This window comes from Anarhichas minor, unplaced genomic scaffold, assembly GCF_050575085.1.
Source record: "Anarhichas minor isolate MPS153535 unplaced genomic scaffold, ASM5057508v1 ptg000079l, whole genome shotgun sequence".
Classification (NCBI taxonomy): Eukaryota; Metazoa; Chordata; class Actinopteri; order Perciformes; family Anarhichadidae; genus Anarhichas; species Anarhichas minor.
The window spans coordinates 2516820-2536005 of record NW_027466525.1 but is presented as its reverse complement, the minus strand read 5'-3'; the positions used below and the strand labels follow the sequence as shown (position 1 = coordinate 2536005).

At 41.2% G+C, this 19186-nt stretch overlaps 1 protein-coding gene across 2 annotated transcripts; it reads left to right on the top strand.

The window, feature by feature from the left end:
- The first annotated feature begins 1288 nt into the window (after nucleotides 1-1288).
- herpud2 (HERPUD family member 2) lies at nucleotides 1289-9755 on the top strand. Of its 2 annotated transcripts, none has more exons than XM_076081142.1 (9): nucleotides 1289-1410; nucleotides 3324-3733; nucleotides 5270-5347; nucleotides 5972-6076; nucleotides 6843-6985; nucleotides 7262-7387; nucleotides 7600-7929; nucleotides 8151-8247; nucleotides 8839-9755. In XM_076081142.1, the coding sequence occupies exons 2-9, from the start codon at nucleotides 3587-3589 to the stop codon at nucleotides 9046-9048; spliced, it is 1236 nt and encodes a 411-aa protein (XP_075937257.1). In that variant the 5' UTR covers nucleotides 1289-1410; nucleotides 3324-3586; the 3' UTR covers nucleotides 9049-9755. The 2 variants fall into 2 exon arrangements, with proteins under 2 accessions (XP_075937257.1, XP_075937256.1); XM_076081141.1 differs by having other exon boundaries at nucleotides 5969-6076.
- Nucleotides 9756-19186: the final 9431 nt, after the last annotated feature.

Below are 19186 nucleotides of genomic sequence, written 5' to 3'. Positions count from 1 at the left end.
TTATGTGAAGTTAAAATGATAATGCTGGGAGCAGAAAGTATTTCAGTACTGCAGGACGGTTTAGCAGTAGAATAAACATGAAGATAAATAAATAAAGATAAAAAAAAGAAAAGATTTACCAAACGATTGTTGGTTATAAAAACGTTCCATTGGTGAGATCATTTTCTTGTCGTATATAGAGATCTTTGTCACATTTGGAGGCATATTAATAGCTTCATAGTCATAACTAGGCGGTGTCTTTGTATATTCTGACTTATGAATAAATAATTAGTTTGATTATTACTTAACCCACCTGTGTATCAATGCCGTGAACACACGAGCATTCCAACAGGAAATAAAACATAGAAATGGTTTAAAACAAAGGGCATCCACTTCGAATATGTATGTTGTTTCAAAAGGTCCATTTCTGTATTCACTGCTACAAAGAAGCTGAGGAATACAATTGGTAACAAGAGGAAAAGGGGTAAATACATTATATAACTTAAAAAGAGTTTTTTTTATAGTTGACCATAGTCCTGACGGTTATCTGAATTGTCGGTACTTTTAGTGTTTCACTGTCCAGTTTCATTTCCTGCTTGAGCTGGTACATATTGAGTTTCCTTTCAGACCATTTGCATTTGTAGATACAACACTTAACATATAAAATTAGATGATTCAAAAAAAGACATAACTTCTGTCCAGATTATTTCCCCCATAATAAAGAATAACATCTCTTTTCTTAGTCTTACATAATATATGATACACCAATAAAATAATATATATCATAAATGCATTCATAGAATAAATGTAGAATTGTTTCTGTGCCAGTATTACAGAACACACAGGATTCAGAGGGATCATTTCTATACTTGTGTGTATGAGTAGAGCAAATGTAGAACTATAAAAATGCAATTAACTATCTTTATTGTTGACAAAATATATATTAAGTCTAAATTCCTAATGAATGCTCTCAAAGTAATTATAATGTATCACATGTCTAAAATCTGTTATTATATTATCATATGATGAAAAAGTGCTTGTACTTAAGAAACCATCATGGTCTCTTATAACAGTCCTTTATTAATCACTAGGGATGGACAAGAACAAAAAAAGAGGAATAATAAGAGGCATAAATCAAAAATAATAATAAGATATTTTCAAATCTTTCTTGCTTTATTTAAGTGAGGAGGAAACTAATCTGAAGTAATGTGTTAACCAAACAGAGGAGGGATCATCTGACTACTTCCTCGACTAGTCCTTCTGGTTTCTTAACCGGATCTGTTGTCTCGGATCAGCTGTTGTGACGTGGCCGATGACGTGGCTTCCGGTCTCTTTCTCTCTCTCTCACACACACACACCCGACATTATTACAACAACAAGGCGAGCCGAGCTGGGACGAAGAGACGACGGCACCACCGGAGTAATAAACAGGTAAGGTGGGGGGGGAATAATACAAAATAAAAGATTTTGTCTGATGTCGGTAACATGGCGTCTGCTCGTTAAGTTAAACGTGCTGTCACCGCCGTCAACGGTTTTACAAATTGGGTTTTTTTTCCCAGCAAGCAACAGCGAAGCTAACGTTAGCCTACAAGCTAACAAGCTAACCCTGTTACCCTGGTTTCAAAGACGGGTCAAGATATAACCCGAGCCGTTACAGGAGTCACCTAAAGCTACTTTCGTGGTTTTATTTGTTGGTTTTGGCAGCGGATAACCCGGGTTAGCTTGACTCGGGAGTGAATTAGCCCGGTGGTTAGTAGTTAGCTAATTGTTTGACAGTTTTTACTGTAAGGATGACGCAACGTAGCAGGTGTCAGAAAGTGTGAAGTGAAACTCGCGATAGCGGTTAGCTTCTGTCTTCATGCTTCAATGGTTCTCTTGCCTTTAAAATACAGACTGTGTGTGTGTGTGTGTGTGTGTGTGTGTGTGTGTGTGTGTGTGTGTGAGAGAGAGATATTTAAATACCTTATTTCAGGGTCAGAAAATCAATTTTCAAGCATAAACAAAGACATCAATCAATAAGCAAACCATTAAAAAGTGAATATATTTTCTACTTAATTTGGTTCATTTATATTTTTCTTACATTTTATTTTTACCCATTTCTCTCTTTTTTATCGTCCTTCTCTTGCACCGTTCATCTTTACACTTAAAAGGAAACATTAATGTGTATATATATATATATAGATATATATGTATATAGATAATATTTGATAAGAAATGTGTAGTTATAACTACAGATATAACTCGATAAAACTATATATTACCATCTCATTCAACACCCCTCACTCACTCATCCTGAACACACACACACTCACACACCTGCATACACAGTTTTTTGCCGGATGTCCATTTTGGACCAATATTGTTTTCCTCAGTTTGCTTCTGTTCCTTTGTTTGTTTTTGTCATTTTCCTTATCTTGCTTTGTATAATCTCTTTTTGCTGTTTATGTGTACATGTACTTGTCTCCACTTGTCTTGTGAATCCCCTTACACTCAATCTATTACTAAATGCAAAATATTAAATGAGTTAAAAACAGTTAAAGGCCAAAAGTGGACGGTCATTATGTAAAATCCTAAAGCATCCAAATTGATGGAACAGTATTCAGCTGTAGGTCATGTTACGTCATGTAAGAGATTCAGTGAGTCTGCTGCACTCACACTAAAAGCAGTCTTTCAAGATCAGTCCTGGGACCAGGAACCAGCTAGTCACCGGAGCCAGTTTAAACCGGACCAGGGTTCCAACGCAACATAGATGTAATATATTGATGGTAATTGTTTCGACAAAGGCATTAAAGGATGTACAGGTTAATTTGTAGTGATGGGAATCTTTAGGAATCCTACGATTCATATCATACCATCAGACTCTTGGTGTAACAACAACCCCGCTCTATTAATGTGTCTGTAGCACCACTTTAAAGCTTGTGTTTACCAGAGATGTGCTCGTACGTTTCTTAGAAATAAAGCATGAAAAAGGACTAATAAACTAAAATGTCCAGATATGTCAACTAACCAGCTAGGAGACCTAAAAGTTATACTGTATGTATAAGTGTCTCTAATAATTAGTCTTATACATAATATAATACACCTTTCATTATAACTTACTACAGCCTCTAAAGTGACTAAACAAACGCTTTTTTATTAATTCAGCTTTAACAAATACGGCTGAAATAAGATATCGCTGAGACCACGGTATAAAACCTGAGACAAGACATTAACAACATTTTACGTATATGATTGCAGTAAAAATAACTTCAAATAATAGTTACATCTATACAACCAGATATATAATGTGTGAAAGACTTATTTCCCCTCAAAGAGACTTTTCTTCATATTTTTCTTCCACCTAGAAATCCAACGACTATCACCACAGAAGAATTCCCATCAATACAGTCGGAAACCACCAACTTCCCCAACAGATGAGGCAGATGTTGTAGAGGGGGAACCACACCGCCCCCCCCCCCCCCCCCCCCCACCAGAGACAGCTTTAGGTGTGTTTCAACTGAGCCCCAGAATGGAGCGGGTTTGAGGCAGCTTCCTCCTCAGGTGTGTCCTGAGTTGTGACACAATTAGCTCAGGTTCTTCAGAGCCCACCCTGCTAGTAATATGAGCCATGGACTCCTGGGCAGTTGATAGTCCTGTAACCCTGGTCCTCAAGGCCCCCAACCAGAAGTATGAAGACCAGACCATTAACTGCTTCCTCAACTGGACTGTGGAGCGGCTGAAGAGTCACATCACCAACGTGTACCCCAGCAAGCCGGTAAGTCGCTCCCATGTTTGATGTTTTCATTTAATTAAGTCTTGAGTTTAAGCTGACTCATGGACCAGGAGTGACTCCTAAAAGTTTATAATGATCTTAGGGTGGACATAGAACTAAATGTGCTTTAAATAAACTGAACCAAAACACAAATATAGGGCTGCGACTGACAATTATTTAAATTATTTGTTTTCCATTGCCGTTTGTTTTCCAGTAATCGATTAACCGGTTGGTCTACAAAACATTCGAACGTACGCAACACAATTCCAGAGAGACAAAGTGCTTCAAGTGTCTTTTTGTCTTAAAGTTCCCAAAGATATTTCCATTTACAAAACATTGAATTCTCACAAATATTTGTCGTATTTCTTTAAAAATGTTAGCGTGAAATAAAAAAAAAAGTCTGCCGCTGTATTCTTCATACTTCATGGAGCACAGACGCTTCCTGGATTTTATGTCAGTTACACTTTTTTATTTTTTACAGCGTGGAGAGAAAAATGATCCTTTTTGAACCACTCCCTCCGAGAGAGTTCCACACGATCATGTGACTAAATGCACTGCTGCGGTGTTCATCCTGTGTGTGGAGGGTGTTAACAGGTGCATTGTGTTGGTGTGTGAACAACAAGCCTCCTGCTTGCACCTTTTGACTGCTTTGCAGCACTAAAAGAAGAAAAAGAAAAGAGCATTGCAGCGGTTCACTTTTAGCAGATTTCTGACGAGCAGAATGGAAAAGAAAAATACATCTTTACAAATGTTTCTGTTTCATTTTGTCATGACTAAAAACAGACCACAGATATTTAGAGCAAAGCAAAGTGTGTTAAAATAAAAGTGACAGTTTGTTCCTCGAGTTAATCAGGTCGTGTTGCAAAAGAAGAAGAGAGACGATAAAAGGGAAAGCTCAGCACACATATTTGTATGAGTTTTTTATGCTCCAGTTGTCGGTAGTTTTTTAACATGGGCAAGTGTATTTAATGATATTAAGTGCAGCTCCTCCGGAAGCACAGAAAATATGATCGTACATACTGCGTGTGCTTTTAGTAAGCCTCAAAATCTAATCTGTAGCTCAGCAATCTAATCTCATCTGAAGGAGTCTAATCAGTCACCCTCTCGTGTTCTAACACTCCACACAACAAGGTCTTCCCCCTCTCACAGCGACAAACACAATCAGTCTGTTTATCTAAGAGGCTGAATGTTTCTGCTGAGAGTTCATGCTCAACCTTCGAAACAGCAGTTGAGAAAAGTCTCAAAAGGTCCATTTTGTCAATTTCCATATTTTTTCCTGAGCACCTGAAGGACTTCTCATCCGGGTTTTCTTAAACCTCGACCGTGGGGATACTTGAAACATTTGTTGACGTTTTAGTCGCCCTTATCTGTTTACACTGTAAAGAAAAAGACAAGTTGGGTGGCAGAGACAGTCACACAGTGACCTAAAGGCACTTTCCTGTTGCTGTTTTAACAAAAGAAAATGTATTCTCACCGTTTCACACTGTTTTCACACCAGTCCATTCTCTGTCTCACCATGTGATGCTGTTTGTGTTGCAGCTGTCCAAAGACCAGCGGCTGGTGTACTCAGGGAGGCTCCTTCAAGACCACCTACAGCTCAGAGATGTGCTCAGAAAGGTAAGGCTGTGTGTGTGTGTGTGTGTGTGTGCGTGAGGTGAGTGTATGAGCAATGTTTGGCAACCCACCCAGGTGGATTTGTCCCTGTCTGAAAAAGCCTTTTTAAAATGTATATATGTTAAATTTTTTTCTTCAACTGCTGCAACTAAGGATTATTTAAGCTGCAGATCATTTTCTCAATTAATAATTTTGTCTATAAAATGTCATAAAATATTGACAAATGCCTGTTTATAAGTCAAAGTGTAAAATATTACCTTTAAAATCCTGTTTGACAGAGAAAAGCATCAAACCTACTCGTTTGAGAAGCTTGGACCAGCAAATCTTTGGCATCTTTGCCAAAACAACAGACAAAGCACGCACACACACACATAGCGTCTGTGTGTGTGTGTGTGTGTGTGTGTGTGTGTGTGCTGTGGGAGAACTGAAACAGGCTGCCTGGGAAACAATAGTTGATCTGATGTGTTTTACCAACAAAGACTGAGCATTGTGTCTGAATTCTGGCCATTTCCTCTTTAATCCTCTCTGTCTCTCTTTCTTGTTTTATCTCTCTGCTCTGTTGCTACCTTCTCTTCCTCCTCCTCGTCTCTCTTCCTCCCACATCCTTGACTCGTGGACCCGCAGCAGGATGAATACCACATGATGCATCTAGTGTGTACCTCTCACAGCCCCCCAGCCTCGCCCATGCCCCGGAGCCCCGCCATGGCCAGCTCTTCTGCTCCTGACTCCAGTGTGAGTAGACCGACACACACCAACTTTCCCCTAGGGCTCAAACTGAATATAAGAAGTTGATGTAATCAATGTGACGTCACCCACTGGTTTGAAGACTGCCCTTTTGGCCGTCGCCATCTTGCTTTTTTGCAACCAGATGTGACAAAAGGGGGTGGAGCTAAGTACAAGCGAACGCTGAATATGGTATTTTTAGTCGACCAAACCTGTTACAACTAACTGTCATGAGCTGAAAACACTGTGAAAGGGTTAAAGTTGTAAGACAAAAACACGGACGACTCCCAGACCAGACGACGCTGTCGTAGCGACCTGTCAATCACAAGGATCAGGTTTGGGCCGTGACGTCACAGATCCACATTCAACACATTTCTTTGTCAACATCATTCCTTCAGTCACGGCGGGCTGGTGACTCAGCTTTTAGTTTCTGTTCTTGACTCCATGTTACTTTAGATGAAAATAATCCCAACCAGCTCCACACAGTGAGGGTAACAGATTTTAAAGAGCTCACATGGTATTGGACCAGTACTCCGTATCAGCGGACGCCCTCAGTTGAGGTTTAAGGAGAGTAAAAGTTCGATTGGTCCGTCCCCAGTGAGCTGTAACAGCTTGGTATTATCGTAGTCACTCTGCCTTTAAAACTCGCTTTAGGTTCAGTCCCAAAAACACACCTTTTATAAAACCTCCTCTCTTTTCTTTGTATTCATTATTTAAAAAACGCAGCAACGTGCTCATCTCAACTTCTGATTGGTGTTCACATCTCGTCCCTCAGAGTTCAGACGGCGCCGGCTCCGCCTCCCATGCCAATCAGCCAGCCTCCTCCTCTTCTTCTGTCCCAGGAAGTCATGACGGGCTGAGGTATCGCGGCGGCGTCCCCCAGTACAACCCTCAGAGCCCCGCTGGTGTCCCTCAGTGGTAAGCAGGTCCTCCACAGTATAACTGATGTACGACTCATTCTCACTGACTACGGTGGTTAGTCAGCTGAGCTCTACGGTACTGAAGCTTGGTGATTTTGTGTTGGGTTTTATTACACTGGAAGCAGAACTGCAGGACCAGAAGATTGTAAAATATATTTCTAATGTGGATGATGAAGAGAAAACTAAAGAGGCAGACGGAACACGTCATTAGCCTGTGTGTGTGTTTGTGCAGAGTGTAAACACATGTAATAACAAACAGGGCGCTCCTCCACAGGCCAGATGGAGCCCAGGTCCCTTTGCAAGGAGACCTCCCTGCCAACATGCCCCCCCACCCCATGTACATGCCCATGCAGATGCTGTGGTGGCAGCAGATGTATGCACGCCACTACTACATGCAATAGTAAGTTGAAAAGATGTCAGTCAAGGTTGTTTATATAGATTTAATCTTTTTATAATTGCTGCCATTTGCCTACAAATGCAGCAACACTCAGCATTTTCTTATTATTTCTTCCTCTGAAGTTGAACAGTTAAAAATGAATCCAGACTTATAAACTGAAGTCGAGTTGGTTGTATTTTCTTCTAAACATCTGAATGTTTTCTCCTCCTCATCAGTCAAGCAGCAGTAGCTGCCTCCCAGCCTCCCAGCACCCCCCCACCTTCCTCCCCCTCGCCCCTTCAACCCGCCCAGCCTAACGAGGCCGTGCAGCCCCCGCTGGGGCCCAACCCGGCCCCCAACCCTCTGCCCGAGAACCAGCCGGCCAACCCCAACATCCAGATGAACGCGCAGGGCGGGGCGGTGCTGAACGACGACGAGCTCAACCGCGATTGGCTGGACTGGTTGTACACGGTGTCCCGCGCCGGCGTGCTGCTCAGCATCGTCTACTTCTACTCCTCCTTCAGCCGCTTCGTCATGGTGGTCGGCGCCATGCTGCTCGTCTACCTGTGAGACACTTATATTTTACACACACATTTGTTTTTATTTTTCATATTTGCTTTAATTTCTATTCAGTTAGCTGCATGTGTGTTTATGGCCAAAGTCAGTTTTCACAAATCTTTCCATGGGATTAAAAAAATAATAAACATTTGAAACATTTCTATGTACGTGAGATAAAAGCTTTAAACTAAAGGGTAAGAGTATGTTTGTGTTGTTTTTTTTCCTCCAGGCATCAGGCTGGTTGGTTTCCCTTCAGGCCGGAGCAGCAGAACCTCCTCCAGCCTCCTCAGGAGGCGGCAGAGAGACACCAGGACATACAGGAAATGGTGAGCTGGAGGACGTCTCTCAACCTCGCTGCTATTCTGTCTTAATCTCTGCAACAAACATCCAACAGCTTTTACCTGTCCGCCCAACATGTTGCTCCTGACAGCTGTTACATGAACGTACTGCTCTATGTAAGATTTCTACGGTTGACAAGTGACTAGATAAAGTTTTTAATAGATTTAAAGATTAAAAGCTGGTGATTACACACATGCCACATGGCCGCAACATCCTGGGTTCGATTCTGGCCTTGGGAGCTTTATAGCATGTAATACCCCTTTTTATTTCTCTCTCTCTTTCTCCCCCATTTCTACACTGTCTACAAAAATAAATCTTAAAAAACCCCAAACAGACTATTCGCTGCATCAAGTTGTGGAAAAGACAACTGGGTGTGTACCTGGATTTTTGCAGATCTGCATCCAGGTACAGATTTGTACTTTAGGACATGGATCAAGTGTCATTAAAATCAAATTTTGGAGATTAACTGCTGAAAATTAAACCAAAACATGAAGGTAATTGATGAATGTAATGATCACATTGCATGTATGTAGCATCACATCATCAATATTTTCTGTATCGTCCCATCTGTGTGTCAGGAACGCCTGATGGATGAGGGGATGGACGACGACGACGACCGGGGTGAGGAAGGAGCTGTAGGCCCCGAGGACCAGAACCAGGACCAGGCTGCTGCTGCTGCCGCCGCCGCCGTCGTCCCCGAGCCCAGCCTCTTTACCACCGCGTGGTCCTTCATCAGCACCTTCTTCACCTCGCTCGTCCCAGAGGGACGGCGCCAAGCAGCCAACTAGACAGACCCCACCCCCTCTGACCTACCTCTCATACACCCCTCTTCCTCCTGCCAGCAGGTACCGCTCGACAGAAGTATCACAGTTCCCACCTGTACCGTCTTAAATACCCCCAAACCATCTTCAGATACCCCGATACGTTCAAATACCTTTTCCCCCCCCCCGGACCGCCTGGTTCAACACCAGCCGGGCGGCTACAAACCTCGTACATTCAGAACAGGCTCCTCTGGAGTTTAAGAGCAAGATGCATTGTGAGTTCAGCAGGAGGATCAGAGAATAAAGGAAAATAAAGAAAGTTAATCCTACGATGTGTTAATGGATCAAGTGCTTCAGCAGTGATGGTCTGTTTTTTCCTTCTTTTTTTCCTTTCATTGATCATGAATTCATTGATACGTGGTGATGGTGAGAGAACCTGGGGGGAGCCGTCTTCCATTTTAAACAGTGATGAGGTCATGCTTTTGAAACTCTTAAATGAGGAATGTGAAGAAAAAGAAATCAGGATGAACGGGGAGATGTTTCCTTAAACCGTGAAAACCCCACAACCCTAAAGACATTTCCATGTGTGCACATGATGTGCATAAAGACATTGCAGCTACTGAAGCACATTGTTTTCCCACTTTGTGTATTTGAACATTATTTACACATGTAAGTATATGCATCTTTAATTCCTGGATATATGCTTTTTTTTGAATAAAAATCTTGCTGCAGTTCGACTCGTCAACTGTTTCACTTCCTGTTATTGTGTTTCACTTCCTGTTGTTGTGTTTCACTTCCTGTTACTGTGTTTCACTTCCTGTTATTGTATCTGTAGTTCCTCTGCTGTCCTGCAGGTGGCAGTGCTCACACACATGTCAAAGTAGTTTGATCGAACTTCTTTGTACTGGAACCTTCATAAATCGTTTCATGCAACAATTGTTTGCATGATTTGATGATCTTAACTTCTGCTTTTACATAAATGCCAAACTGAAATATTGTCTTCGGTCCATATTTTTTGTCATGTCCTATTTGTCCTATAATTTTTTTACATGTAAATGTTACATGGTATACAAATATGATTAATGTCAACAAAAATGTTTCACAAAAGAAATGAAAAGACAACTCAAGTTAAGTGATATAAAATAATAGTAACTTCAGGAAACAGACTGTTAATTTAACTTCTATCATGCATAGTTATGCATTCTGTCTCAAAGCTTCGAGAGATAGTAAATATGTCTATTACAGGAACATGTGTATGAAACAATGAACAATATAGTACATGAGCAACTATGCAGTCACAGTTAAAACATGACTTCCAACAGGCTTGTTTTTCCCTACAGTTAGCCTCACCAGCAGCGTGGTTCCATACATTTCTAGCCAAGTATCAACATTAATTGGAGGGATTACCACGAGAGAGTTCTGTACACACATTCATGGTCCACAGAGGATGAATCTCACTGACTGGTGATCCTCTGACTTTTCCTCTTGGTCCATCGTCAGGCCAAAAATGTTTACTGGTCAAACACTTTGGTTCATAACCAAATACCTGCAAAACGAATGATATTCCCATCAACCAATGCTAATTGTGTTATGTAATATTAGCATGTTTAATTGGACATATAAGAAAGCTAACTTTTTTTAGTGCTTGTTCACATACATTTGGGAATCTGGAGTTCCTATTGATTCAACAAGCCATTAGGATCTGACTTCCCTTCCTATGTCACATGCAGGCTCATTAGAAAATACCGCCCACCACCCGAGTAGCTCCATCCACGGCTGGAGAACTACGGCATAATCCCGATGTCCCCCCTAAACCCTCAAACCCTCAAACCCTCAAACCCGGAACCTTCAGGGACTTCACTGACGTCACCTGGTAAATGGTTGAGTGTGAAATATTACGCTCGACATATTAAGCTACCATTACAACGTCGTAGCGTGTTATGTACAATTGTGGCTCTTTATTTTATACTTTTTTACTCCCTTCAATGACTTCCAGGCTCTTGCCTCACGAGATGAGAAGTAATTGTCGAAAAATGATGTGCTTCAGTATCAACCTGAAAATGCTTTAACACTTAGCACATCAATATATTCTTTCAAACAGTTTTGCTTTGTAAAGGTCTGAAGATGGTGAACGTGGTGAACGAGGCCTGCTAAAAAAATCAGCATGTCAGCATTGTCATTGTGAGCATGTTAGCATGCTAATTTTAACATTTAGCTGAAAGCACCACTGTGCCTACGAAGCACCGCCATAGACTTAGTGTTCTTAGAAACGCAATACCGTCTCACTGCACGGGTGAGTGCCTTGCTCGAGGGCAGCTAAGTGGTAGAAAAACGGTGGAGGGGGATGTCTCATTGCCTTCACCTGCTGAGAACTGTCAGGTGTCTTTTGTATCTATGGGTCGTAGTGACTTTCAGCAGAACATAGGCCACACATTTTGCACTCGACTCCATGAAGTAGATATATTATGTCCTTGAGTTTTAAAAGCACCTTAATGAGAGTTTGAATTTTGTTCCCCCGGCTGGATGTTAGAAGCTAAACCTGCAGCGGGCTCTGACACTCTGTTCCTCACTGATAGAGAGGTGAGCAGGGAAGCGGCTCAGACAGCGATGCACTTCAGAGAGTCCTCCAAAACCCCCTAATCAAATGACCATGGATTTCTGTGTAGTTGGTCGTAGAAGGCCCAATTAATTATGCATGACAGCGGCTTGACGGCCGTTTGATTTCGTTATGCGCGCCCCCTCCGAGCCGCCGATCCAATCAGGTTAGGACCCCCCCCACCCCCCAATCCCTCCCTCCGTGGGGTTAGACTCCCCTTATCAGAGGGAGAGATTTCTTTAAGAGGGTGTTTGAGGCCTTGTAGGACATTTCATCATCATAATAAGTCCTTATTATGCAGACGGCTCCCTCCTGTTTGCCTGCTATCAGGCCTCGTTGTCTTTGGGGAGGCAGCAGTTGGGCTGGACACATGCCACGGAGACACACCGACTTTATTTAATGAACATAGAGAGGAGATGGGGGACGAGAGACAGAAAGAGTGACACCTGTGAGGACGGGACGGCGATGCACTGCAGCAGCACGCTTTCAGTAAAAGGGCCCCGAATGAGCTTTTAGACGAGATATTATTGGTTGATCACACATATTTTATACTGTGTGGTCAACCAATAAGTAACAGAACTGCTGAAGACATGCTTGAGATTATTAAGAAACAGAATATCAGCAAAAGAAAATGCTAATTATTGCATGTTTCCATCCACTGCTGGTATGTGAATATTGGGCGTTGGGTGCATCAAGAGGAACAAAATTCTCCAGTCGGGTGCCGTCAAACCACTGCAGAGGAAGAGGAAGAGGAAGAGGGTGCAACGAGATGACGTAATCAAAAGAGTCACATCAGTCAAACCTCAAGTGATGCAAATCCATTTAGGAAAACATGATGGAAATACAATATTTCTGTTCCATATTCTCTTCTCATCGCTCCATAAGGATCTGATGTTTTCGTCTCTCCCGTTGGAAGCTTGAGAGATATTTTAAATTTTGTTTTTATCGTCACGGAAATACGGAAATTTTAAATGTGCATGAAAACAGGTGGATGAAAATGCACTTATTGTCATCATTACATAGTTTGTTCACCAGAGAGCAAAAAAAATGTATTTAATGCAAAGCTGGAACGATTAATCTGATCGTGGAAAATCGATCTTCAACTATAGTTTGAAGTTAAGTTTAACACTTTCAATCACCTTTCAGTTGTTTTTAGCTACACCCTCCGCTGTCACTTCTGGTTGCAAAAAAACAAGATGGCGACGGCCAAAATGCAGAACTTGAGGCATCAAAACTGCAATTCACAAACCGATGGGTGACGTCGTGGTGACTACGTCCACTTCTTAAATACAGTCTGACTTTTCATCTGTAACATTTCCGGCTCTTGATCACAATTCTAGGATAAAGAAATCTGAGAGATTAGTTTTTGACTTTACGGCATCACAAAGGCGTACGTTTGGTTTTAGAAGGGGGAGTACTGAAGTCAGAGGTTCTTCAACCTGGGTTTGGGGTTGGCCCCAAAATTGTACGTTTGTTTTTTTTAAAACCTAAATAACCTGCAGAGGAAGTTGAAGTACTTTTTTCAGCCCTGAGCAGTCTTCCTCTTTGACTGAGATTTGCATCTTGTAATCCGGAAATGGATTTTGGCAGCTGCAGTCTGAGCAAAATAATGTCCTTAATATCCCAGGTGGAAGTCAGGCCCTTGTGTCATTACATCATAATGTAGACTTGTGTGTCAGAGGTAATCTTTTATAAAACATGTAAAGTGAATTTTCTCGGCTGTGTCTGACAGTGAAAACTTTTACAGCATCTTCTGGCCGACGGAATCCTCCGACTCACTACCGTCAAACACACGTACGAAATATGTTTGTGATTCAATTGATTCTCAAACAAAACATTAGCATTAGCTGAAGAGCTCAAATTGTTTGTTGTAGTGCATAGAGTTGTTTGATTTTAATAATCTATACATAAATCAAATTTAGGGTATAGTATAAAAGTATAAGCAGCAGCACCACATACTTGCAGTGACTATTTTCTTCACTTAGACACAGAGGAGCTGCTATACTGAGAGAATTAGTAATTAAGTGCGCTTCCAATAATAAATGCCCAATTTAACCAAAAGTTTAGATTTATGACACCGGTCTTTACGCGCTCACACACTCAAAAGCACCTGGAGCAGATTGCATTGACCTCATTAAGTCCACCTGCATCAATTATCTTAAAACAAGGATGTTCCACTTGGGTTTTGGAGGCGCAGACATAAATAACACAAATTTATATACGTATATATTCATATAAAAACTGATGACCACTTACTACCAGTAAATGTATCTTGTGTTTTGTATGAACACAGTGAAGGTTTCTGAACTTCACCTAAATAAAGTCTGAAGAGGTCCAAACATTTTGTCTAATGAAGGACAAACACAAACCCGTTGGTCTTACACTAACTTTGTTCTGTATACTACAAGTGTTGCCGATGTTTTGTATGTTAAGTAGATTTTTGGAAAATAACTACAGCTGTCAGATAAATGTGGTCCTATAAAATGTTCAATATTTCCCTCTCAGATGTAGTGGAGTATATAAAGTAGCAAAAAATGGAAAAACTCCAGTAAAGTACCTCAATACAGTGCAGTACTTTGTTTCACATCTGATTTGGGGTTATTCCTTAATGGCATTACTAAAAAAGGGTCCAACAAATACCAGAAGTAATCTGACAGCAGCCTGAACGTCAGACTACATTTGGTCTTAAAACCCAAAAATCTTTTTTTACTTGAGCAGAAATCCCACCGTTTGTGGGCGGGAAGTGAATTTAGCTCGAGCTCTGTCAGGAAGTCCTGTCGTCTCTGCTTGTCCTCGTGCATCTTTGCCTTCAAGGTGCATTTCCCTTCTGAAAACAGATTTCCCCCGTCGTTTGCCAACAGGTTGCACATTTCAGCACAAACTCTCGTGTGGTCGTCTGGTGTCCTTCGTCTTCCCCGAAGCACTTTGTGGCCGGTTTGTTAAAAGCGCTTTATCGCTAAATTTGACTTGGCACGTCTCGTCGGGACAGACTGCGGCTGATGAGACTCTTGACCTGCAGATAAAACATCCATTAAGTGGCTTGTCTGGGGCCCTTTCCCTACTCTGGCCCTCATTAGCATATTGTTAGCCATTTGCTGGATGGCCGCACGCTGCCGTCGTGCAGCCAGTCACCACGCCATAAAGAACCACCTCTCGCTCGGCTGTCGTGCTAAATGACGTCTCCGACATTGTAATGCTCGCCGGCTGTCCTCCGCCAGACGATTCAAACGACCGCTAAAAGCCCGGGGGAGGGGGAGGGGGAGGGAGGGGGAAGGGCCAAAATGCAAAATTGATGGAAATTACATTAGATTCAGCTCATGCTCCTCACTGTGTAAATTATGCCCCAAAATGGACTCTCTGGCCCGACTGTTGGCTCCAATTTGTTAGGCCATACCTCACGGTGGCTCGTCTTGCCCTTCCCCTCTCCCTTTAATCCAATCAGAGCCACACTGGATGTTATTTATTTGTTTATTTATTTATTTTCCGAAGGATGTAACCGATTCTTATCGGGGCAGAAGTGGGGCCTTCTTCCTGGTGAAACGGTGACTAACGTCCCAGCCATCGATCCGTCAGTTCGTCTGCGGTGGCGGGTGATGGTTCTGGTGATAGACGACAGTGTGTGTGTGTGTGTGTGTGTTTATATGTATGAGTGTGTACACTTTGCTGGAGTCAATAGTGCAGATATGAGTGTGTTTTTTCAGTCCATGGATTGTGATTGAACATGTGCACATGAACATTAAAACATGGAATGTTATTTTGAACGGATTTCTCGTCTGACTTGACTTTGTTTTATCTTTAGGAGGCCGAATGAACATTCTTGGACCCATTCAAACATCTACATCAAAGTGCAGCTGCTTGCCTGTAATGTTTACGCTCATAAAAGCGTCGGCAAAATGCCTAAAATGTAAATCTACGACATTTACGTGCTCCCATTGGAAGATATTTGGGATGCATTTTGGTTCCAGGTCTATTAGCTTTACAGAACATTATGATTTATGATCTCAGCGCTGGCTTTAATAATTTAACAACTCCTCAGAGTGGATGTTGTTCAGTCTCATTAAGATCATCATTCATTTTGTCATTTTTTGGCAGAATCACAGAATCTTACTTTTACTTCTTGGCAGGAGACATCCTCAGTTAAAGAAGAGATAAGGCTGCTGTTATTCTATATTTACCGGCCGCGGCAGCGTGTTGGTTGGCTGGTAATGTTTTCAGCTTGTGAGTCTGTGTGTGAGTCATCACGGCCAATGTGTAGATCTGCAGACACCAACATTATCACAGAGTAACTTTGCAGGCGTTATGTGTTTGTCTGTCTGTGGGACAGGTGCGACTTCAAAGATGAGTGTGGTCCGAGCAAGGGTGCTGTAAGTAGAGGGGGTGGACGTGGGGAAGGGGCCATTGGCCCCCTCACTTTACGCCCCTGGACCGATTTGGCATTTGCGGCTGCTGTGATCCAATCACAAGATGTCTCTAGTTGTATTATTGTCAACAAGAAAAGACCAAAACCAACTACAGCTAAATGGCCATGGTTGCAATAATTCTAAGAGTTTAGTATCTCATCATCTTTAAAAACAAGCAGCTCATTTTCTCGAGACAAAGAGTTAAATATCTAAATAAAGTGATGACAAAATATTTAACTGATTGAGATAACATCAAAGTTATATATTCCAGCTTCCCTTTCCTGTCTGTGGCTCTCAACTCCAAGACTTCATTCACTCTTAAAACAGGTTTCACAATTCTCTAAAACAACTGAGCATTGTATTTTTTTTAGCAAACGTTACTTTAACAGAAGGAAACAGTGCGTTTGTTGGGGACTATTTTCAGGGGCGTATTAATCCACATTTGGTGCTGTAGTCAGTATTTCTGGCAGCAGGATGGTGTGTGTGAGATTGAGTCAAAAACTACAGCATCAGTATAATATGACGCAAGTTTACTGACAGGAAACAAGAACAAAAGCACACACAAGATCACCAGACTGATGATGAGAATAACAGTGAGGTAATGTGTGGCAGTGGGTATTTATACTGTAGGTGTAGTAACGAGGGGACGAGGAACAGGTGATCTGGTGATTGGTGGGACGAACGGGGTTACAGGTGGCATGAACGGAACATATCACTCAGTACAACCATTTTTAATATCTCTTGGACAACAATGGAGCTCCATCTGTGGCACAGATTGTTGGTTTGTGTCTGCACGTGGAATTTGTTCATAACAAGAAATCACTAAATTTAGACTTTAATCTTCCTCAACCTCAGTGGGAATAGTGGATTGTTACAGCAGTACAAAATAAAACTATATCACAAAGGAAAAACCCCAGAAATAACAGAGAAATATCTACTGAAAGGACATGATGAGGATTGAAAATTGTTATTGTTTCCAAAAGGACATAAATCTGATAATATGTGCGTCATTAAAACCAAGTAAAGCCAATTATTTTCAGCTGTGAGGCAACGCATTTTCCAGCTGATCCAAGAGGCTTTTTAAATAGTTTATTTATCATAAGAAGTAGGATAACTTTATCAATACATAAACACACTTCATCCTTCAGTTTACCAGAAAAAAAAATCGAATTCAAAATCACCAAATTTGCAGATACAAGGTGAAATGAACTAAAGCTGTCTGACAAATAGTGGAGGAGAAGTATAAAGAAGAATACACTGGACATATACTCAAAGTGCAAGTTCCTTGAATTCGTACTTCTACTCCTTGGTTACATTCCACCACTAACCCTAATCCTAACCCTGAAACTGAAGCAGCTAAGTGGAACTCAGCTATCGTTGACTTTATCATTTATACCTGTGCCTTTGCATCTCGAAAAATGTCTTCCATGAAATTGTGGATGTGACGGTTGAATCAGTTTATGAGGCCGTGATGTTCTGTGTTCTCCTGCTGCAAAGAGGACGACAAGCAAGGAAAACCTGTCCGCCCATTTATAAGATAATTGTCCTGCAGATTTAAAAAAAGGTAAAGTTTGACATCAATCATTTCTTGCTTTAGGAATATTAGTATGAAGCACAATGTGCTGTCCTCAACTATTTTCACAGTTTTGAGAGTTAGTAAAAGTATCTGGTTCCAAATCTGACCGATCTGCCACGTCACCTCTAATGGCTGTGACACATTAGAGGCTTTTTATTTCCATATTTAAGAGGAAAAAAACATTGTCTGTAAATATGTCACTGTGAATATTTAAAGACATAACTTGTTAGTAACAGGTCACAAACTTGTCTGATACAGATTATGGCTGATCTTATTTATATATAGTACAGTCATGTTGCAGCATTATGGGTTACCGTTCCCACTCGTCCATCTTCACACAATACTCCATAATGACAAAGCAAAAACAGTAATTATCATAAACAAAAACAAAACTGAAATATCACATTGACGTCAGTACTCAGAGCTCAGGTGTCTCCCCTTTCTCTGGATCACCTCTGAGACGTTTCTACACCTTGATTGGAGTCCACCTGAGCTACATTTAAACTGATTGGACATGATTTGGAAATGCACACACACACACACACACACACACCTGTGTGTGTGAATGAGGTCTCACAGCTGACCAATCAGAGCAGAAGCTCATCCATGAGGTGAAGGGATCCACCCGCAGAGCTCAGAGACCGCATTGTGTCGAGGAACAGATCTGGATGAGGCTGCAAAAACATTCCTGCTGAATTGAGGGTTCACAAGAGCACAACGGCGTCTTTGATCCTTCTAAGCACACAGCCAACACGACCTGAGTACTTATGTATATGTGATATTTCAATTTTTTTCCCTTTCTAATAAAATCTAAAAAACTTTCTAAAAACCTGTTTTTCTTTTGTCATTGTAGGATTTTTACGGGGAAATTAATTAAAAAAAATTCACCACAAGGATGCAACATAAGAAAATGTGAGAAAAGTGTCTGATTACTTTCTGGATGCACTTTGACTTGTAAAGTAAAATAAATTGTAATACGAGGGATTGAGGTTGCATGAATCTTTAGAGTTATATGCTGACTGCAGGTTCTCTGCAGCTCTAAAGGATTTCAAAATGAATCTGGTAATTCTGTTAAAGTAAGAGTTAATATTCAGACTCGGAGTGCAGTTTATGGCTCGCTTTCAGATAAATATTTTTTGCGAATGTAGTACAACAGCTGGCCACTAGGGGGCGGTGTAGGATGCGTTTAGAGGCAGTTTAAATCATGGTGAAGCTTCTGAAGTACAATCATTTCTGCTTCTGTTTTTGTTGTCTTTCTCAGCGACACTGAACTTCTTGGCAACTTATTTACTGTTCTGGCTTTTTCACAATACAAACAATATTTCATCCCATAAACTCCAAACTAGGAGATACAGAAGATTTAATACTTGCATGGGAAAAATAAATTAGATATATTACTCGGATAGAAATAGAAAATGTCTCACTGTGTGACAGGTGGTGCAGAAACCTTAATAAATACCTGTGTCACTTATTTTGAAATTAATGTACAATTCAATTTATTTCTGTGATTCGTGGAGAGAGAAAAGTCAGTCAGTGAAAAGAAAGAACTCAGAGTTTTGGGTGGCGATATATATTTCTCAAGGTTTACAAATA

Excerpts from the sequence above, each read along its gene's own strand:
- herpud2 (XM_076081141.1), top strand. The coding sequence starts at position 3,587 with ATGGACTCCTGGGCAGTTGATAGTCCTGTAACCCTGGTCCTCAAGGCC. Across the intron at positions 6,986-7,261 it reads CCCGCTGGTGTCCCTCAGTG|GCCAGATGGAGCCCAGGTCC; the intron begins GTAAGCAGGTCC and ends GCTCCTCCACAG. Across the intron at positions 8,248-8,838 it reads ACCAGGACATACAGGAAATG|GAACGCCTGATGGATGAGGG; the intron begins GTGAGCTGGAGG and ends TCTGTGTGTCAG.